This window comes from Delphinus delphis, chromosome 8 (assembly GCF_949987515.2).
Source record: "Delphinus delphis chromosome 8, mDelDel1.2, whole genome shotgun sequence".
NCBI classification, from domain to species: domain Eukaryota; kingdom Metazoa; phylum Chordata; class Mammalia; order Artiodactyla; family Delphinidae; genus Delphinus; species Delphinus delphis.
Genome location: NC_082690.1, coordinates 73,063,262 through 73,086,108, shown reverse-complemented (window position 1 = coordinate 73,086,108; position 22,847 = coordinate 73,063,262). Strand labels below are relative to the sequence as shown.

Genomic DNA, 22,847 nt, shown 5'->3' with positions numbered 1-22,847 from the left:
CAAAAAAAAAAAAAAAAAAAAAGGATGGTATGTGTGGAGATCTTTATGTGAGGTAGATTTACACATGTAAAACTGTACATACTCTATTATTGTAGAAAAGACAGGTTACAGAATAATATATATTCAATGATCCTACTCTATAATTATTTTTATACAGTTGATTTTTTGACATTATAATAAAAACCCCACAGAGACTGTATAATCAGTCTTCTTATAAAGTTACTAACAAATATGACATACATCAGACTTAGTATAGCCGACTTACATTTAATATCTGCATACATATGGCTGATGGTAAATCTATCTTTGCCTTCAGGTGCCCAAGCAATTCTTTCTGCCATGAGGTACAGAGCTCCATCCTGCTTCTTTTGTCGCACCTTCTTTACAATCAGCAAAACTTCTTCAGATGAAGTCGCCATGACGGCTAGAAGGTGCTAAAAAAGACAAAAAGATTTCACATCTCAGTTAGGGTTGGATTCATTGACTTGAGTCCCTTCCAAATCTAAAATGAGTAATAAGGAGGGAAAAAAGTCTTTTCCCTCTTTCCGAGTTGAAGATAAAGCTGTATGGCGTTATTCCTTTAAAATCAAATTTCATTTTGCTCATACCACAGGTATGAATTTACACAACACTGCAAGTTGACAACACCTGGCAGTTTTCAAACCATTTCCACATATGCTAATCAGTATTTTCAATTTATTTTCCTGTTATATTATTAAATCTTAAACACATGATTTGACTACAAATATGTGGTCTGTAACCTATATTGCAGAACTTTAGAATTACACAGCACTCTATTGGATATTTAGTTCAAATTTGTTTCAACTGAAAAAACTAGGAGCCAAAGGGTTTGTGTGACCTTCCTAAAACCACTCCTAGATCTAAAACCCGGTCTAATATGCTTAAAAAAAAAAACTGAAAGAATTTAACACTTAACACTTCAGATGCTATCTTCCCCATCTTTTTTTTTTTTTTTGTGGTACGCGGGCCTCTCACTGTTGTGGCCTCTCCCGTTGCGGAACACAAGCTCCGGACGCGCATATCTTCCTCATCTTTTAACAATCAAATGTCTTCAACTGCTCTCCAGTCTAAGCGGAAGATTCATTTGTATATGGCTAATTTGTTACCTAGGAAGAAACAGCTTGGAGCTCCCCCCAGGTTCACCCCATCCTGGGAATCTTAAGCCACCCAACCCAAATCCTAGAGTCTTGAGTGTAGCTGTCTGGAATATGAGGCTGAAAAGGATTTTGAAGCTGTTTGGGCTCAACAGGAAAGATGCCATGATTGATGAAGTCTGCCATGGGCTGCGATGGGGAAAGTGGTGGCACAAATGGCACATATATGCCATTTCTGGTGAAGTTATGACTTTAGCTTTCATTCCCAAAGGAATGATTTAAAATATAACTTAAAAATATTTACTTCTTCAGGTACAAATTATAATTTCAGAGAAGTTAGCATATCTAAGTGTCATAAGAATTAAATTTGAGCAAACAAGTGAAGCTTTATTGTAACATTTCTTATTCACTGAAACAGTGATTTAAAAATCAAAAATACAAGTAAAAAAAAAAGAGTGAAATTTAAATTTCTCTGAAGTTGACTACCTGAATTTTGAATAGCCAGATCTTCCCTTTTAGTTTCCTTACAGGCTACTCCACCCCAAAAATGGAAAGGAAAAGGGTCAGTGTGAATACATTTATTCAATAGTTCTGTACTGAGCCAAGAAGTCTAGGGATTACCTGAAGACAAATGTCTGCCAGTAGTGATTTCTGCTTTGAGAAAGCTTCCAGTCTAGTGAGCAAGATGTGTGTGTGTGTATACAAATTAGAATGTGTAAAGTCCCAAAAGGGAGACAAAAAACAGTTCTGAATTAGGACTCAGAGGCAATTAACTTTTTCACATGAGAGGCTTTGTCAAATATTTGTCACAGATATCTTAGGGCAATAAAAATAATTCAGTTATAATTAACTGAACAAACAAGATGCAAATCACTAAATGCATAGTCCTTAGGTGTTCCGTTTGATGCGTTTTGGCAACTGTATACACCCGTGTACCATTACCCAAAACAAGACAGAGAACATTTCCATCACCCCCCCAAGTTCTCTCATGTCCCCTTCTAGTCAATTCTCTTCCTCCCACCCTCGAGCAACTGTTTTCTGATTTCTATCACCACAGATTAGTTTTTATCTGTACTAGGATTTCATATAAATGGAATTCAGGCACTATGTATGCTTTTGTCTCTAGCTTTTCGCTTAACATGTTTTTGGAAATTCACCATGTTATTACATGTATTGGTAGTTTATTCTTTTTTATACAGAAGTTAGTTATGAATTGGGTCTTGAATGAGGGTTTTGACAGAGAAAAGGCAATAAGCATTATAGGCAAAGAGAATGGCTTGGGGCAAAGGCTCCAGACTCTCTGCAAATGGTTAGTAGTCCACTCTGGATGTAGCACAAAGTTCATAGTGGGGATCAGTGGGATATGAAGTTGGACAGTTAAGATGGAGGAAGATAGTGGAGAATACCCCCCTATGTGGCAGACAACAGAAAACTTCTAAAGATTTGAATAAGGGAGTGATTTGTATTTTAGGAAATTAATCTGAGGCAATATGAGAGAGACTGAAGGGAGGACCAGAAAGGGTCTGAACAAGACTGGTGGCAGTGAGAATGGAGAGGAAGAGACAAGGAGGAGTACTGAGGAAGCAGGATGAATAGACACTGTGCTGAAGGAGGTATCACAGCTGCTTGCTCATACCCCACTTTTAAGCCTAACTGACATGAGTACAGCGATGCCACTCACAGAAACAGTAACAAGGAAAAACAAGTTTGAAAGTGAAGGCAAGGAATTCGGCTCTGAAAATGAGTGTGAGGTGCTGCTGAGTCACGCAGGTAGAAATAGTCTGTATTATGTGGGCATTTATAAATGTTGGGACAGAGCCTAGTAAGTTAACAAAAAGGGATTTAAAAAATGCCACAATCTCACAACTTTAACATCAATTTTCTTAATTTTAAATTGTGCTTATCTGTACTCACCTTACAAATGTAATCATGAAGTACAGCCAAGTTAATTATCTTGTTTATTTGCCATTGAAAACATTTTCCCATGTTACTTTACAATCTCCAGTTTTAATATCCATACATTATATATGATAAAGGGTCAAAATTCTTAATATATAATACCATCTTTTAACTGATTAACTTATTTGATGTCCTCCAAAGATTTTGATTAGAGGATTACTGTCGCTTAAAAAGTTTGAAAACCACTGTTTTAAAGAACTATTTTTTTTTTTTTGGCTGTGCCGCAGCTTGTGGGATTTAAATTTCCCGACCAGGGATTGAACCTGGGCCCTTGTCAATGAAAATGCACAGTCCTAAGCACTGGCCCGTCAGGGAATTCCTTAAAGGACTATTTAATGACATGAAAAGATAAACTGTTAGGTGATCAAAGCAAGCAAAAAAAGCATGTAGTTTGATTCCATATTCTTAAATTTTAAAAAACCTTCTAAAATTTATTGAAGGCTTGTAATACGTGCCAGGCATTGGGCTAAATTCTTCATAGGCATTATCTCATTCAGTCCCCAGTTAACAATCCTGAGGTAGGTTCTATTATTAGTTAGTTCTATTCTGCAGATAAAGGAAATTGGGTCTGAGAGATCAAGATGCTTTCCCAAAGCACCAAGAAGTAGAACTGGGTTTGAATCTGGATCAGTCTGACCTTAGAGTTCCATTATGCTATTTTGCAAATATATATGACTGGAGAGACATACACCCAATTTAATAGTGGTTACCTATGGTGACAGGACTACAGATGATTTGAATGTTCTTTTTGTTTTCTGGACTATCTACAATAAATATGTATTTTGTAATGAGAAAAGCAGTTACTAAAAATGTCTTTCCAAGAGTTTGTTCTCTATCAAACCACATCTATAAGGTAACATGGGAAGGTGTTAGGGTTGGTAAGAATTAAAACTGTTATTTTCAATTTCTGTAATATGTGTACTATTTTTATTTAGTATTAAAACTTTAATTTATAATAATTTTTATAAAATCTATGGAACCATTAAATATTTTAATATTAATTTTGTAATATTCATTATAATAAACACATAACTATTAAAAACATTTAAAAACCTGTCTATACTATGTAAAATTAAACTGCATACCATATGAACCACATTTTAGTAAACATGAATTAAAATCTGAGAAAGATAGGAGAGGTGTGTGTGTGGAGGGGGATAAGCAGATAATTACAGGATAATTTAAAATATGTCCATATATGGAGGAAACACAAGGTTACAGCTGACAGAGCACGTCACCAATTAACTGGGCTTACAGGCACAAATAAAGTGTTAACTTTGGAAAAGAACAAAAAAACCTTTCTGAGATGGGAAGGAGAAAGATGAATGAAGACAGAGAAACTGTAAAGTGGAGAATAAATTAGATTAATAGAACTATTAGAGTTGGCTACTTTAAATCAATTGGGGAAAAACATAGCCTCTTATGCATAGCATGTAAAACCATTCATATTAAAATCTATTTAGAGGGAGCTCTAAAAATAAATCAGAGGTAAGTTATTGAACACTGGGAATAACTAGTCAATTGTCTCACAGCTAACCTGCTTGGCAAATTTCCCTGGTCATCTGTAGCACCTCTGTTAATTGTACAAGGACCAGTTTTAGGAAGTTTAATAGAACCAGTAGGACCATCCTACAAGGGCTTCTATGATTTCTAGATTTTTCTTGAAGGTGGCTCCTTGGGTGGCAAAAACTTCTTTCTAGTAGAACTCTGTAAGAGCCACAGAATATTTTATGAAAAACACCGGTGCAGTTATATTTAAACAAAGTGGCTTGATGAAGATCTAGCTTTACTTAAAAGATTATTTACTTTATGAAATAATCTGCCACAAGACTTCTTTAAATAGCAAAATCCTCCAGTAAAGGCATTTATTCATTTGCAGTTAAATATTTACTTGCTTGAGGCTAAAGGCACATGCATGCCTTGTGCTGAGCCTCTGCACATTCTCCTCCCTTTCCATCAACTAGCTTTTACTCATTTTCTGTCTACTCTAAGTTTCAGTTACAGTATTCTTCCCTTCACAACACTTATCACTACTGCAATTAATTTTTTTTAATTAATTAATGAATTTATTTTTGGCTGCGTTGGGTCTTCATTGCTGCGCGCAGGCTTTCTCTAGTTTCCGCGAGGAGGGGCTACTCTTCGTTGCGGTGCACAGCCTTCTCATTGCGGTGGCTCCTCTTCCTGTTGAGCACAGGCTCTAGGCACATGGGCTTCAGTAGTTGTGGTTCACGGGCTTTATAGTGCAGGCTCAGTAGTTGTGGTGCACAGGCTTAGTTGCTCCGTGGCATGTGGGATCTTCCTGGGCCAGGGCTCGAACCCGTGTCCCCTGCATTGGCAGGCAGATTCCCAACCACTGCGCTACCAGGGAAGTCCCTGCAATTAATTTTTAATGTAATTCTTTTAATGCCTTTCTCCCCGAAAGACCGCAAGTTTCATAAAGAAGGGAAGAGGCTGCATGTGTTGCATTCATGGCCATACAGAGCCCAGCAGCATATTTTAGTCCATAGGAATAGTCCAATAAATACCTATGACATCAATTTAAGATCTCTGTTGTTAAAAGAATACAGTCTTGGTTAAGACATAACAAGAAACCATTGTACATACATGCTCGGCTAAACTCCAGGAAGCACTAAAGCTCTCAACTCACAGATCAGAGTACCATTCCTAACAGATTCCAATAACTGGCTTATAAGTAAACAGGGATAGGAAGAATTTGAAACTATTCAGGAGAAATCTTTAAATTTCCATTTCCTACATCTCATGTCTCTGCATTTCCATCACCTACATCTCCTTTTCCAATGTGCAGAGATAAATGGGGCAGACGAAAAAAAGGCAACAAGTGAAATATAAACTCCTTATCACTCACTAAAAGGAGGACTGTTATTAGAGAAAGCGCTTCTGTGTCTGCCAGCATACAAAATGGAGACTGGAATGCTGCTTGCCATCGGGCAATCCTAAAAAATGTTAACAATTCAGCACTACAGGGAATAAGACCTTGAAAGTATGTAAAGAGTGACCAAAATGTACTGTTTTAAGGATAGTTACACACATAAAGAAGATATTAAAGGGAATAACTGAGGTAGCAATTTTAAGACCGAGCACTTTTTCATTTTACAGCAGTGATGGGAAAGGCAGGAGGAGGAAAATGCGACAGAGACGCAAGATAGAGGGAAGAGTATGCTCATATTCACTAATACTGCATGCTGACAAAGAGTACGATACCAAAATTGAGAGAAGAGCAATCAGTTGGTAATCATAAATGGAGCAAGGAGGGACTATTAGATGGATGCCTGACACTGTCACATTGCAGGCAGGAAAGAGAAAAAGGAGGAAGGGACAAAGACACTTTTTTTTTTTTTAATTAAAAAAACATTTTTTTTTGGCCATGCCATGTGGCATGTGGGATCTTAGTTCCCTGAACAGGGATCGAACCCATGCCCCCTACAGTGGAAAGAGGGAGTCTTAATCACTGGACAACCAAGGAAATCCCCAAAGACACTTCTAGTAGCAGCATCCATGAAGTAGAAATAGTGGTCAAAATGCTAGGAAAGCTCAAGGTACACCTGACAACATTCTGATGGTAAGGGAAAAACCAGCAGCGCAGAAAAGCAGGGCTAAAAGGTGTAAAGACAGCCCAGCAGGGTTAAGATATAAGCCTTGAGAGCAGGTCATACAGGAGGCAGCCACAACTGACTGAAGCTGATCGTTGGGTGCATTTTTTTTAACTGATTCCTCTCTCTTTGCACCAACCTTCCTAGTATTTTTAAAAAGCCCTCTCTGCATTTGTGTGGATTTTTTTTAACATTAGCACTACCATATGTATTTAATATCCCCTAGGAGAGACTCAAAGCTCATCAGTCTGATGCCCTGCCAAATGTCAGATGAGTGAGAGTAGCAGAACAGGTTTAATGCCTCCAAATTCTCTCTTCCAAATAATGGATTTCGGTCTGCTAAAAGGTACAAAGTTCTTTCCAGAGTCTAGATCTTTTGTAAGCCATAAGCCTGATACTAGAGGTTACCTTCCCCTCTGTTGTGACCTCTCCATCTCATTTGTTCTAGTTTTGATTTTTTTAAATCGATCTTAGGGTTGGCAGCTTTGGCTTAGTTACCAAAGCCCAGTTCATGATGTTCACACTGTGTTCCAAGAGGGGAGGCTGAGCGCCCCCAAACTCAATTCCACCATGGCATGCTGCTTTGTATGTTGGGGTTTCTGGTAAGAATTCAACGGGAAAAATTGTTCCACTCCTTTATGGAATCAGTACTTACTGCAAGGTATATTTTAAACCACTTAGTTTTTGTATGTTTTTAAAACTGGGTCTTCTGATGGGCAAAAGGTTGTTTTTATCTCTCTCCTCCCGCCCCCCATTTTACAGACCCTAAAGCGGGCATTTAAGAGTCAACTGAATACACTTCCTTAAACAATGCAGTCTCTGAGAACACTGGGGAATTTCTAAAATAATTATTTACTTCCATGTGTTGGTGCTTAAAGATGATCAAATTGGGCACAGACCAAAATGTGATGTGTGTGTAGGGGGTTGGCCTGGCACACATGTTAAGAAGATTTTAAGAGTGGTAAGTTTGACAGGTAAAGCAAAAGGTGTGTGGACACTAAGGTAAAAGCTTTTCCCTTCCAGAAACCGAAAGACTCAACAGCACATTTTCTAACGGGACGGGCTTCTCAGCCCCAGAGAGGCCTCCGTGTCCTTCATCCTCATGAGCCAAGTCTGATCCCGGCTTTGAATAAATCTTCGAGTCCCTGCTTTCAGTGGAGAGATAAGGCTTCCTACAGACAAGTAGATTAGGGGTCGCCTCTTCGTCGCGTCAGAATAATAAAGGGCTACGAGACCGCAGGCTTGGCAGTTGTGGCAACGGCGACAGGGACACAGGAAAAAGAGGCAGATTCCGCGCCGTCCTGCGGCCCCCAGGCCTGTCAGCTCTTCACCCGCCCGCCCACCCCCATTCTTCGGTCTAAACTTACCAGGTGGGAGCTACGGCCTTGGGCAAGGAGTAAGTTACTGAGCTAGGTCGAGTCGAGTTCCGCTGCGCTTCTTAGAGACGCTGCCGGGAAGAGGCTGAAACCCAGCAGCCGCAGCCGTCGCCACCGCCTCTGTTACCGGGGGGTCTCGCCTCCATCGCTGGCTGCGAGAACTCTGAAGGCACGTGACCGGAAGTACCAAGGCGGGCCTGCGGGGCACGTGACCCCAGAGCGCGGCCGCCATGACACCTTCCGCTAGTTCCCTCCCTTCCCCGCCGGTGCCCGCCTGTTTCATTTCCTCTCGCCGGCTTTAAGCGGTGAAGGGTCCCGGGATCCTGCCTGGCTCACCCCTTTGGCCTAGAGCTCCTCCGGTCCCGATCGGCGCTGCGTCTTCGGCCGGCAGCGGCCCGCTTACTGCAGGCCACAGAGAGCGTAATCACGACGGCGGCCCGAGGGGGAGGGACCACGCGCCAGCAGGGGCGTAACCTGTCACGTGACGAGGAAGTACAGTTAACAGCTTTGTCCCAGCGTCCCCGGCGCTCCGGGATGACGTAAGCCAGGGAGGGGAGGAGCAGGAGGGGAGACTGAAGTTCAGGTGCGGCTCTTAGTGCGCGGTGAGTGTTAACGGCACCCAGCCGGGAGAGAGGGTGTGACCCATTGGAATTTGGGGACTACCGGCCTGGAGATGGTGGAGAGAGGCTGAGACCTACAGGCTGTGAGCCTGGCTTTGAAAACTTGATTACCGAGGCTCCTTTCAAGAGATCTGAGTATAGTATTAAAGTTACTGCTGTTAAAAAGTTAGGAGTTCCGCTAGTCAGGGAGCTTGTGGTCAGGAACTGTCTGCAGTGGGGTGTGCGAGGCATGCTGAGTGCATGAATGAGTGAGTCGCCATTTCTTGGTCTGAGGTGAAGAGTTGTTCTCTGTTACTTGGGTTTAAAGATCCCCATTACGGGAATGAGGGACTCTCGTACTTCCCCTCCGCATAATATCTTTAATTTTTGCTTCCTTTCTTTTCTCTTTTGCCTCCTCTTCCTTCCACGCCCCTAGTGGGGAAGAAAGAAAGCTGTGATTTGCATTGGTTGTTTGCGCAGCAAACACTAGTCCATTCAAATGAATAAAAGTGAGTACTAGGACGAAGAGAAAAGACTTTTCTTGATTCTACTGCTCTTTTAGTTACCATCGAGCAGTGCGGGGAAATGGAAAGGTAATTAGATTTGGACTCAGGATTAGTGGATTCTAGTCTCAGCTCTACTTGTGAACTCTGTGACCTTGGGCAAGTCAACACTTCAAAAAGTTCTTTCATTGACTTTGGTAAGCATTTATGACCACCTTCTATTTGCTTAGTTTTTTGCTAGGCTAACAGTGTGACAGACTTAACAGAAGTAATAGTTAAACTCGGATCTGTAGGAAGATAGTGTTTTGTTAGATGGAGGAAGGTTCAAGGAACAGCATATATTAAACCATGGAGGCACAGAAAGTTTATAGAATGAACGGTTTGTACAGAGCTTTTTGTTGTTAAGCACATACTTAACAAAATCTTGAATATATGTGACGAAATCACTGTGCTGCACACTTGTAGCTAACACAACATTGTAAATTAACTATACTTCAATAAGAAATCTTGTTCAAGAAAATTTAAAACACAAAAGTAGACAGGATAATATAACGAACCCTCATGTGCACCTAACCAAACTTTAACAGTTATCAGCATTCTGCTGTTCTTGTTTGAACAGTTTTAAATTTTCTAGGTACTTTTTATATCCATTATCACATTTGATTAATGGCAACTTTCAATTTGAGCTCAATTCTACTGTATCTAGGTACTGGCTAGGAAGATTATATTCATTTTATTTGAAAATTTCTTTGGGTTTTAGTTAACTGCTTGCTCTGTTGAATCAAAAGTGTGACATGGCACATTGTAAAGCAATTATACTCCAATAAAGATGTTAAAAAAAAAAAGTGTGACATGGCTACTTTAAAAACATATCTGGAAAAAAAAGTCTGATACTTTTTTAGGATGTAACATAGAAATTTAGTGTCCAGGTCAAGGAACTTAGTGTTTCTACTCTATTCTGTGTATCCAGCTACTTAAGGAGATTTATGTTCAGTTCTGGAGACCACATTTTTAGGCAAACTAAAGCTCTTGTGTGGAAGGCTGATCAGAACAGAGAGGAATTTGGACATTGTCAGGTCAGGAAGAACTGGGGTTGATGAATTTTTAGAAGACCTCATAACACTTTTCAAATACTGAAGGACTGTTTTGAAAGGAGTGAACTTATTTCCTTAAACTGTAGAAGCCACAGTTGGAAATAAAAGCTCCAAGTCATCAGGTTTCAGCCCAATAGTAGAAAAAGTACCTTATAACAGTGAGAGCTGTGGAGGAGTGGAATGGGCAGCTTCATGAGAGGGAGCAATTCCTTTCCCTTGCTGAAAGTGTTCAGGGATCCAGCACAAGACTAATTCCTGAATTACGTGGATGTGTGCACTGAATTACCTATGAGTCTTCCACTTTGAGAATTCTGGGAAGTGGGACTTACGCTGGGCCTGAAAGGCTGGGCAGATTTTAGTAAGTAGATCTGGAGGGAAAGGAGTCATTTCAGAGAGTAAACGCAAAGAAAAATATAAGTTTGGAGTTGGCTCAACACTATCACTAGCAACTTCTCTTGAGAACTGACATTGTTTATGCTATTCCTTTTTCATTCTCGTCTCTATTAAGTCTTTTTCCGAAAAATAGAAACTTACTAGGTTTTTTACTCTGTTAGGTCATAATTTCCAGGTCATTCTCTCTTCACTGAGATCAAGACCAAATGGTCTGTCCGTCTCAGAGATTGTTTTAAGATTGCAAGTGGAAGAGATAGCCGCTGTGGTCCTGATGTCATTCCTTTCTGTCTTTCTTAGGATCTTGTACAGTGATTTTATTTTCTTTTTCTTGTATTTTCAGTCCCTTTCATTTTTTTAAAAAATTATTTATTTATTTGCCTGCTCCAGGTCTTAGTTGGGTCACACAGGATCTTAGTTGTGGCTGTAGAATCTTTGGTTGCAGCATGCAGGAATCTAGTTCCCTGACCAGGGATCAAACCTGGGCCCCCTGCATTGGGAACACAGCGTCTTAACCACTGGACCACCAGGGAAGTCCCTTCAGTCCCTTTCATTCTAAAGCCTTTTCTTTTAGCTGCTATCTACAAATCTGTTTGCGTCTCCCCTGCTCACAAGGTCGAGAGGTTTTCTCCTTCTCCACCAGATTTCTTGAGTAATTGAAAGGCCTTGTCTTTAGTTCCGCACCACCCCTCCCACCTTTTCTCAAGTCTTTGTTTTCTAGTGTCTACCCACAGCGCTTCACAGAAATTATGTGATCTCCCAACGCCAAATTCTTCAATGCCTTTCTGTTGCCTACCAAATTAAAATTTGTGCAGGTTCCTTAGTTTGAGATTCAGTGCCTTGTACCTTGTGACTGAATTACTGTTCCAGCTTTTTTTTTTTTTTGCGATACGCGGGCCTCTCACTGTTGTGGCCTCTCCCGTTGCGGAGCACAGGCTCTGGACGCGCAGGCTCAGTGGCCATGGCTCACGGGCCCAGCCGCTCCGCAGCATGTGGGATCTTCCCAGACCGGGGCACGAACCCGTGTCCCCTGCATCGGCAGGCGGACTCTCAACCACTGTGCCACCAGGGAAGCCCTTACTGTTCCAGCTTTATCTTTCATTTTTCTGTTGCTTGTGTCCTGTGTTTCAACCAAAGACTAAACTTGTATTCTCCAAATATATCCTCTGTATCTTTGCTTATTGCTGCCCTACCTGCTACCCTTTCTTTTTTCCTTGTGATAAAACCTAATCAGCTCCAGTGCTACTTCCCTTAGGAAGTTTTCTATGGTTACTTTTAACTCAATGTGATCCCTCTGTCCTCTAAGTTCCGACATTGGACCTTGCTTACGTTTCCCTTATGAGGGGGGTGTGTGCGTGCGTGTGTGTGTGTGTGTGTGTGTGTGTGTGTGTGTGTGTGTATGATTTGTCTTTTTCTCCCTAGTTGATTATAAAGTGACTGATTTCAGGAATTATTTTATTTGTCTTGTTCGCACCACTGTGCCTCATATTCTACTAGAAACTGTCGACTCAGAGAAAAACACACAAGATGAGAGTTGTGAGTTTAAGTTTTATTCAGGGTCTTGCTGAGGACTATAGCCCAGCTAACAGCCACTTAGCCCTGAGGAAACTGCTCTGAAGAGGTAGGGGAGAAGACAGTATATTTTATGTTATTTTATTTTTAAATTTTTATTGGAGTATAGTTGCTTTACAATATTGTGTTAGTTTCTGTTGTACAACAAAGTCAATCAGCAATGCATATACATATATCCCCTCTTTCCTGGATTTCCTTCCCATTCAGGTCACCACAGAGCAATGAGTAGAAGTTCCCTGTGCTATACAGTAGGTTCTCATTAGTTATCTATTTTATACATACTATCAATAGTGTATATAGAGAAGACAGTTTATATATGATTTTTGGCGAGGAAATAACTGCAAGTTAAGCCTACATCTTGGTAAAAGATTACTGCTAATCACAAAGAATAGATATCTCAAGTTAATGATTTTAGTGCTTTTCTATGTATGGGAAGGTGCAAAAATCTGGGGTGATTAAAATTCTTCCTGAGATATACATCTATGAGGGGCCTGCTTTGTCCAAAGCAGAGGGCCTCATCCTGTTGTTAATTTCCTCTCAGAGTGCACTGGTGGTCAGCAACTGTAGTGGGTTACGATGTAACTCTTGTAGAACTGGATGGTGAGCAAAACTATTTGTCTTAGCAATCCTGATTTTTCTGTATCTACAGTACTTAATAAAATGAATGAGTGAAAAGGATGAGAGAAGATTTTTCTTAGATTAGGAATTCTCAAATATTTGAGTATAGGAGGACTACTAAAGAATTTTGTTTTTTCAGAACACCATTCTCCTTGCAGAGATCAGCTGTATTACCAGCAGAAAATAAGACTATATTATGTGTATGCAGTAAAAAGTATTGTAAGCTTATATATGGTTTGCCCCTGGAAAGTGTGCTCCATGAACGTTAGGACTTTGTTTTGTCCTCTGTTTTATCTCTGGGACCTAGAACAATGCCTGGCACATAGTTGGTGCTAAGTGTATATTTGTTGAATAAATGAGTGAGTGAATACATGTGTTTCTGAAAAAAAAAATTAAAACCACAAAGTATAAATTAAAAACAATTAAGCATAAACAGTTGTTTCTGAATATTTTTGTAGTATTTGTTTTTTATTCTCAATTTGGTAGGCAACAAAGGATTGAGGAAAAGTTAAAATTAATGGATAGAATTTTCTTAAACTCTGCTTTCTTCTGGAAACTGGTATAATTTGACAAAAATGTACACTTGAGAGTTGTTGAACAGGTAAGAACTCTTGTGTTAGTTTACAAAGTCTTCACTGGGTAGTTGGCATTTGCTACCTTGTATTCTTATTTCTATTCTTTCCTATCAGGCCTCTTATTGAAGCTCTTATTCGTCTTTCTGCCTAATTCCCCACACCTGACTTTTCACTTATTCACAGGTTGGAGAAAGCTATCCAGAGGCCCTTTCCTATTAAGCACGGTTAAAATGTGGGCTGATAACCATTGAATTTAACAAGAGACTTAAAAGCAGAAGATTTACAGCTCAAAGAATTGCAGCTGGAGGTGCTATTTTACCACAGAGAAGCTTGACAAAATTTCCCCTTATATCCTGCAAGCGTCTATTCTATCTGTTCACACTGTTAGGTAAATAGAATGGGATAGGATTGTGGAGGGCCTTGAGAATCTGGATTTCGTTCTGTGAGAGTTTTAGGAGTCAGGGAATAATCAGTACAAGCTGATGGTCACTTATAATGTCACCTGCGTGTGTTTTCTTTCCACCTAGATGCCAAGGAGCTCCAGAATAGGGATCCTTGTCCCTTTCGCATGTTTCCCTGTTTTCTCCACCTGTTCATTAAATGCTTGCTGAAGGAGTGGTGAGCTTCTTAAATTATATTTTTGCAGGTTTTATTCAGGAATACTGTGCCTATCCCTCAACGTAGTTTCATCTTTCTGGGTAAATGACTTTCGTGCCAGTGATACCAGAGTCCTACAACCATGTTCTTGCAGAATTTGAGTCTCTGGATCCATTACTTTCAGCCCTGAGGCTGGACTCCGCTCGTCTAAAGGTGATTTTCGTGATCCTTATATCAGTTTTATTTTCACGTTCATATTTTTGTGTGTTCTCGGTTACGTGCCCCTCCGACCCCGTTCTTTATGTTTTATAGACTCTTGGGTGTTCTTACCTGTGCTAGTAATACCTCACATAGCAGTAGTATGTTCATAGTGCTTTCTTGATTTATTTTTCAAGCAATCTTTGAATTCTTCTTTCCCATCCTTGGAAACTATGATATAGATTACTGAATTTTCCCGCCTCTAATCTTGCTGTCTTCTCTCAGAAAGTAATGTATTCAATTGAAAATAAAATAGTATAAATGAGTATACCCCATTGCATTTTGAGCAACACGAACCATTGCTATTAAACTAAGTTTGTTCCAAAACAAGGAGTTTGATGTACCCCCTCTGTTTTAGGGAACAGAGCTAAAAATTAGCTTTACAAAGTTAGCTAAAAATTAGCTCTGTGGGAAGGAGTATGTGCTTCCCTCGAACCTTGAATTCATCTGATAAACTCAGGAATGACATGGTAAAGAACAGTTTCATAACCAATTCCAAAATAATTTCATTCTTATCCTTTTGTTCCCACCCCAAAGCACCTTTCTAGCCTCTGAGCAAAGGGAGAATAGGAAGTAATAGGCAAAGTAATATGGACAACAATCATGAGGGTTGATATCAGACGTTTTTTAGCTGCAAGTTACAGAAAACCTTCTCAATAATATCTTAAGCAGTAAAGGTGTTTATAACCTGGTTGGAGGTTATCGTTTCTGGGTTTAGTGTAGTGGCCTTTGATATTCCTTAGGACCCAGGCTCTCCATCTTTCCTGTTCTACCATCATCTGTATATTGACTGTTGGTCACAGTTGCAAGATAAGTGTCCTGGCTCCAGTCTTAATGTCTCCATTAACATCTCAAGCAAGAAAGAGGTGGCCGAGGACAAAGGCTTTTTTCTCTTCAGCTTCGGCCATTCATCTGGGAGGGCAAAGCTTTCCGGGAAGCCCCAGTAGGGCTTAGTCTTAGTAGCTGGATTTGAGTCACAGGGCTCCCCCTAGCTGCAAAAGAAACTGGGTAAGTGAAGATTTAGGTTTTCCAGCTTCTGCGGTAGAAAGCAACAAGTTCGAAGAGGATTGGGAATTCCTGTTCGTTCACCAACCAATAATTTTTGTCACAGGGTATTGGGCACAGCCTGGCCACTGCTTTCTCTGGTGGGTAAGGAGAAGAATCAGTAGGCTGAAGGTGCGGGGAGATGTAATAGTACACTGACTTGCATTTGTGTCCTCTGCAGTCTCACTTGCTCTCAAAACTGTGGACATTTTGTGCTGATTATACAGACGAGAAGTGATTTATGTGAGCAGGTGATTAAAGTGGTTGCTTTATCCCATAGAGACTTACTTGATCTTCCATCATTGTGGTCAGTATTGGAATGAGCTAGCTGAATTGCACAGAAGATGAATGGGCTAGTAACTGGCTTTTGCCAAGGGAAAATTACTCATTTATACAATTGAGCCTATTCAGCAATTTTGAGATTCAATTAAAAATTTAAAACCAAAATGTTCTTTCTTCTGTATCTTTCACTATCTAGAATAAGAGCTTGAGTGCCATTATGTGGTGTCTAACTGGGCGGGTGCGGGGAGGAACCTGACACAGATCCTCAGTATTTATTTCCAGTACATAGTTTATTTGTTGAATGACTGTGACGGTTTCACACTTGTCTGTTGCCATGTTTTTTAGTGCACGAGCATAGCTGTGTCTCGAAAATGGTTGGCTTTGGGCAGTTCAGGAGGAGGACTCAATCTCATTCAGAAAGAAGGATGGAAGCACAGGCTTTTTCTTTCGCACAGGGTAAGATTAAGGGTAGCTCTGTCATGTACCATCCGGAGTATCTTTCATAAATTTGAATTTCTCCATTATCAATGATCATTTGGACTAAAAGAAGAAGGTAAAACTTGAGATTTAAAAGTAAAAAATTACCCATTTTTGAGGAGCTGCCTAATATTTTTCCTTTTGTGCTCTAGGAAGGTACAATTTCTCAGGTCGCCTGTTGTTTACATGATGATGATTATGTTGCTGTGGCTACCAGGTAAGAAACTGTTCTAAAACTGTCTGATCTTTTCCAAATGCATTTGAAGCTGACAAATGTAGTTGTGTGTTTGTTAGGGTGACCAGCCATCCCAGTGTGCCTGGGCCTGACCCTGTTTTAGCACTGAAAGTCCCGTGTCTTAGGAAACCTCTTAGACGCAAGCAAACCAGGATGGACACTTGGTCACCCTAGGGTCTGTGGAAAACACTAATATGAGGCAACAACATTTCTGTGACCTTAAAAGAGAAAGGTAACAGGGATAATATAGAACATCTAAGTTCTCCTATTATATTGGATTGGTGGACTAAAGCAAGGAAATTAATACCTTGGCTTTCTACTTCCTCTTTTCTGAAGAATAAGAATTTGCTTATATATTTAACATAGTTGATATTGTGATGCATTGAAATTGTACCTTTTTCACCATTGCCAAAAATTTGCTTTTGTGTCTCAATACTTGCAGTCAAGGTCTTGTAGTTGTTTGGGAATTAAATCAAGAGCGTCGTGGGAAACCAGAACGAATTTATGTGTCTTCAGAACACAAAGGCCGAAAAGTTACAGCTCTCTGTTGGGATACAGCTATTCTTAGAGTTTTTGTAGGTGATCATATGGGGAAAGTTTCTGCCATCAAACTCAACACTTCTAAACAAGCAAAGGTGAGAACCAGTCCAGTTCTTTGTGTATGTAGGTGAGATATAAGGTGTTGTCTCACAGAATTTCAATTAAAGGACACAATTTGACCTACTGTATCTCTTGGGGACTGATCTAGAGCCCAGACTATGAATTTTGAGAAGACTTGTTTGCATGTAGTGCATATGGTACCCTGGTTTAGCTTGACACTGTTACAGAATGGCTTCTGTGAGCTAACTTCAGTAATTTGCAGTTGTCTATTATATTACTCCATAATTCACCTTCATGGCTCATTTAAGTAAAGCATCCTTTAATACTAGGCTGTTAAGAAAGAAAAGATGGCTGGACTTTGCGGGCGATTCAGTGGTTAAGACTGCGTGATCCCAATGCAGGGATCACAGGTTCGATCCCTGGTCGGGGAACTAAGATCCTGCATGCCACATGGCGCAGCCAAAAAAAAAAAAAAAAGGAAAGAAAGAAAAAAGAAAAGATGCCTGTTTATTAGTTGTGTGAATAAAATGGCAAACATAGAAATGGTACCAATTGCCCAGGGTCCTATTCTCCTGGTCCCTGGTTAGAAGAAACTCATGGGTCTAGGTATATTTTCTCAGGATGGATGTAACTTGTTGTGAATGGAATCTTAAAGACATCTCCTGGATTACGCTAAGCAGTGTGGTTCCCCAGGCTTCCTGCCACAGTTGTTGGAGTAGAAAAGTTGAGTCTCAAGTTATCCTAACAGAATGCTCCAGTCTGTCATTAAGGCAGAGCCAGCCTGCTCCTCGCTGTCCCTCTCCTCCAAAGCTATGATATCAGAAATGGGGGACTTGTCTCTCATTGGCTTATTTGCATGTAGGATCCTGGTAGAGAAGAAGAGATCTAACTACTATTGGCTAAGTTATTTTAATTAACACATCAGAATATTCTTGATGTATTAATTAAATATTCATGATGACCCATCAAGGTTACTACTTGATTCCTAACATATTTTTGATATACAGTTGGAATTCTACACTTATTACAGCTCTAATTTGTCTTTTTTCCAAAGGGAGAAGTACTGTCTACAGGTGAAAAATTGTCTCACGTATTCTAAAACTTGCTTCATCTTTTTCTTCCCAACTTCTAAGAATAGATAATCACAAACAGAGCCTTAAGAATTCTCTTCTGCAGTTATGTAGCAAATTATTTCACAAAACTTAAATGAGCGAAACTTGATATTCTAACAGGCAAATTAATTTTGGCCCATTTAAAGTTTTTATTTTGCTGTCTAAGCTGTTTTCATGTAAAAGCACATAATCCCCTTCTCTCTAAAGAGAAGGGAATTATGTGTATACGTAAAGATAAATAAACTTTATTTCCTTGTCACATCCCCTTTAGGCGGCTGCTGCCTTTGTGATGTTTCCTGTTCACACAGTAACAACAGTTGACTCCTGTGTTGTCCAGTTAGATTATTTGGATGGAAGATTACTTATATCTTCACTTACTCGATGCTTCTTATGTGATACTGAGAGGTATATTGACTAACCATGAGTCATTGGAAATACAGAATTTTAGTCCCGGAAAGAAGTCATCTCGCCCAAACCCCTAAATTCAGTTATACAGATATTAATAAGGAACCACCTGTGTGCAAGCTGATGTTAGTGAGTAGAGAGGAGGTAGAGGACAGTGACATAGTCCAGTGGGTGACTAAGACAAATATTCAGTTAACTCTACCAAGAAGCCTGGTCTAAGTGTCATGAGGGAAGACCGAACAGAGGCCTGTTTCTATATGGGGAATTGGGAAGTCTTCCTTGATTGAGTTTGTTGTTGTCGAAATTTGTTGTGTATTTAATAGAATTTTACTATAGGGTAAAATTGGATGAAAAATAAGAACTTTATGAAGCTGACAGATATTTAATGAAATCTCAACAGTGGAACCAAAGGTCCAATGAATGGCAAAGGAGTATATTGGCGGTAGCTGTAAAATACCAGAACAGAATAGGAAATGGTTTGAAAAAAATGTTGTGTATTGCTGTGTTTAAGTTCTTCAGCCATTCTCACCACAGGGAAATATTCACTGGGCATTTTTTCCCCCTCCATTGGCCCTGTCCAGCTACGATATTCCTCAGGACCCAGCCCTTCTGTTAAAAATTTATTGTGGAGAATTTTGAGCACACACAAAGGAAGAGAGAATTGCATAATAAACCACTGTGAGCCCACTAGCCAGCTTCAGTAATTTGTTGAGGATATTTAATAGGCGAAGTTTGAAGGAAGAGAGGTAAGAGGGGATAGGATATTCTAGCAGGAAGGAACAGAATCTTGGGGAGAAGTAAGAAAGAATTAGGCATATTCTAAAACGTGTCCTCTGGCTTGAGTAGGGGAGTCGTGGGAGATCACGTTGGTAAATTAGCACCACATGGAGAGTGACAGTCTTAAATGTCACACTAATTAAGTATGTGGGTTCTCAGATCATTTTAAGAAAGTGTACATGTAGAAAATCAGGGTTTGGAAATTGATTCCCTTAGAACTATCAAGGATTGGAAACTTTTTATGTTTTTCCAGGGGTTCTTGTATCTCAGTTAGAAGACTGCTATTCTAGAAAGTAGGAGACTGGACTCCAAAAGTTTTGAAGGAATGTATGTTGACTGTCAGGGTTAGTAGAGGGAAGGATGAGGAGAGGATGCACTTTTTAAAAATTTTCTTGGGATGAGAAAGGTATGTGGGAAGGAGACCAGTAATAGTAGGTTGCAGATGTCTGGTATCAGAGAACGTAGCTGTACAGCAGAGGGGCAAGGCTTTGAGATGCGAAGGATCAGTTTACCTGGAATTAGTAGGAAGGATGGTGTACTTGGTTCTGACTTATTTCAGACTGTAGATCGGTGATGAAGTTAGACTTACAGAACTGGAGATCATGTAGTGTCACTCTTTCATTTTTGCAGATCAGAAAGCCTAGTGAGCGATAGAGCTTGCCTCACATCATGCAGCTGGGAGGAGGCAGACTAGAATCTTTCTGTCTTGATTTTGTGCCTTTCCTGTTACCTCTAGTATATTCTTTGACATTGGACCTTTGGCCATTAAATCCATCCTTGAGATTTTGGTAAAATATTTGTTAGCTTCACAAATTTCTCAAATATTCTTCATCTATAGGTTTTCGAGTTTACCAAACAGCCCAATTCAGAAATTTGGCTGAAATTCTGACAAATGGTCAAAACACTGCATTGAATGAACACCTTATTGGGGTTGTTTTGAGAATCTAGTCAAATGGTATAAAGAGCTAACTAAGTGGAGGCTTATTTTTCCCCGTGTGCAGTACAGTTGCTAATCATTTATGCTCCCATTTTACAGGATTGTGGCTAGAGTTGGTTATGAGAATAACTAACTGCAAAAATAACAAGTTTTAGAAATGCCTACTTTGTTAGCTAGAATTCAGTTTGGGGGTACATGGATAGGACAATAATTGAAAATTTTTATGTATGTTTTAAGTTTTGTTTCAAGGTATATTCCCTTCCAAACAAAGAAGCATTTTTCTTTTTTAAACAAAGGCTCCTAATAACTAACGGAAGTGAGGTATGAGTTTGCTTTTCCTGCTACTTTCTGTCAGTATTGTTAATGAACAGGGTGGATCCCAGGAGGAAATAGAACAAACAGAAACAAAGAATTATGTTGTAGTAGAGAGAACATTGGATAAGGGAGCCTGACAATATGGTTTCAAGTTCTAGTTCTGCCACTTCTTAAACCTTGCCAAATGTCAGTTTCCCCATCCAGAATGTAGAGGTAGTTTTAAGGATTAACTAAGATAATGTATGGGAAATACCTAGCCTTGTGCCTGTCACATGTCATTTGAAAATGTGGAAAGCAAGATTAATGAGCATGCAAATGAGAATGAGTTGACTGTATTGGTTTACTCAGGAAATATTTATTGCACTCCTCTGAATTAGTAGCACTGTTGCTAAGCACCATAGAGGATGTGAAATAAGCAAGAAATATATTTTATTTCCCAAATAAGGAACATAGGTAATAAAACCGTAACTTCTTGTATTGCTCTGTATACATTTTAAAGCACTTTCACATCCATATTCTTCTAGTAAAGCTGATGTTATATTTTATTCATAAAGCAAATAAGTACAGGGATATTTATTGAATTATCTGAGGTCATGTAGAAAGTTCATGCTAGAGACCATATCAGGCCATTGTCCAAATAAACAGTTTGAGTATATGGAGCACAAAAGGCACTGAGTGCTTTCCGTGGGCCAGCTACTGTGCTGTGCACTGGGAGTTCAGCTAAAGAGGGGAAAGAAATGACGTTTGTCCTGAAGAAAGTCATAATCTACTGTTCAAATAGACACAACTACCATATGTAACGTGGTGAATGCTTTGAAAACATAGCATGGGAAGCATATCCTTCTGCTTATAGGAGTCAAGGAAGTCTGTCAGAGGAGGAATGGTGGAGTTAATTTATGAAGAATAAGTAAAGGAGTGTTTGGAAAGAGATATCCTCATTCTCACCTTCCATGTTCTCAGGCAGTTTTGTATATGCAGTTCTTTTATATATCTAGCTCAGGTAACCCTCAGGGAACAGAATGTTCCAAGGTACAGCCTTTCAGAAGGACTTAGCATTTTGAGGGAAGAGTGAGGCATTTATTGGGTATATGTGGCCGAGGAGTGGCCTGGAGACAGGGCAGATCAATAGCCTCCATGGAGTGGCCAAAGAACAAGGTGATTTGGAAAGCAGTCAGTAGGATTTAAGGATGTAGGAAATGGTTTGGTAGCACTTACTTTTTAGTTTTGAAAAGAGCGTTCACATTCTGTGGATAATAAACTGAGTACTAACTTGAAGTCATTTGCTTTCTGTAACAGAAATAGTTAATGGCAAATCAGAGCTAGAACCCTATTTTGACCTTTCCATTCTGTTCTTTCCAGTAAATTGCTAATATGAGGAGAGAGGGGACATTGTAGGTGGGGTTATTGTGGCCATGCCGATATGTAGTGCCATTGCTTTTGACTTTTTTGTGAGTAAACGTGCTTTCTCTTTTCTGCGGGGGTCGGGTATTAGAGAAAAATTTTGGAAAATTGGAAACAAGGAAAGAGATGGAGAATACGGAGCTTGTTTCTTCCCTGGAAGATGCTCTGCCAGCCAGCAGCCCCTAATATACTGTGCCCGCCCTGGCTCCAGGATGTGGGAAGTGAACTTTGATGGAGAAGTTATAAGTACACATCAGTTTAAGAAACTCCTCTCATCACCACCTCTTCCTGTGATTAATCTAAGGTAATGATTTGTATGGCCAGTAGGGAGTATTTGAGGAACTTACAGGGAGGCTTTGGTTTGAAACCTCTGATATTCTGCATGAGTTAAAGATTTTATCATGCCTTTTAAGAGTGAAGTAGAATTTTTATTAAAAGATTCAGAGAAACCGAAAAGTCTTTAATCAATTATCTTTCATATGCTTAAAGCAAATTCAATAAGGGTAAATGCAGTTAGGCTCTTGAATTTGTTTTGGAGGCAGAAATTTTTCTATATAGGGAAAAAGATACTTTTATATTTTGATTAAATCATTAATCATGTTTACTTCCTAGATCAGAACCTCAGTATGATCATACGGTTGGATCCTCCCAGTCTTTGTCTTTCCCCAAACTCTTACATCTTAGGTAAGTTTCTCCCTTCGATCCTTTAAAAAAAAATTAACACTTAACTTTTCCTCTTTGTTTCTTGTTCAAGGTAGTTAGCTTTTCAAGTTTGTTTTTGTACTAAATCATTTTTAGAAAATTAGGAAATGACTGTGTTATGTGAAGTGTTCTACATATAAGAGGAATGAAAAAAAGCATAGAAATATGCTTCCCTTTCTGTTTTGAACTGGCCTAAACCAGTTGGACACTGCACAGTTGTCGAGAACTTTTGACAAATTAGAGCTCAGAGCTGTAGATACACATTCTTTCATAACCTCCTCTCCTTAGTGGAA

General features: G+C 39.6%; 2 protein-coding genes across 6 annotated transcripts in view; one reads left to right on the top strand and one right to left on the bottom strand.

Annotated features, from left to right (window-relative positions):
- GTF2H1 (general transcription factor IIH subunit 1) overlaps positions 1–8,218 on the bottom strand; it is a 31,425-nt gene extending 23,207 nt beyond the window's left edge. The window contains exons 1-2 of one of the 2 annotated variants that reach the window (XM_060018591.1): positions 8,053–8,218; positions 266–434 (exon numbers count right to left, since the gene is read on the bottom strand). In XM_060018591.1, coding sequence (XP_059874574.1) covers positions 266–419 — 154 coding nt within the window. In that variant the 5' untranslated portion in view covers positions 420–434; positions 8,053–8,218. The remainder of the gene's footprint in view (positions 1–265; positions 435–8,052) is intronic. The other variant, XM_060018592.1, reaches the window with a different exon arrangement.
- A 360-nt stretch (positions 8,219–8,578) lies between these two features.
- The window catches only part of HPS5 (HPS5 biogenesis of lysosomal organelles complex 2 subunit 2), a 44,995-nt gene continuing 30,726 nt past the window's right edge, over positions 8,579–22,847 (top strand). Inside the window, exons 1-9 of one of the 4 annotated variants that reach the window (XM_060018589.1) lie at positions 8,681–9,360; positions 13,324–13,438; positions 14,059–14,222; positions 15,939–16,049; positions 16,223–16,287; positions 16,748–16,940; positions 18,289–18,422; positions 21,944–22,156; positions 22,465–22,536. In XM_060018589.1, coding sequence (XP_059874572.1) covers positions 14,115–14,222; positions 15,939–16,049; positions 16,223–16,287; positions 16,748–16,940; positions 18,289–18,422; positions 21,944–22,156; positions 22,465–22,536 — 896 coding nt within the window. In that variant the 5' untranslated portion in view covers positions 8,681–9,360; positions 13,324–13,438; positions 14,059–14,114. The other 3 variants (XM_060018586.1, XM_060018588.1, XM_060018587.1) reach the window with 3 other exon arrangements.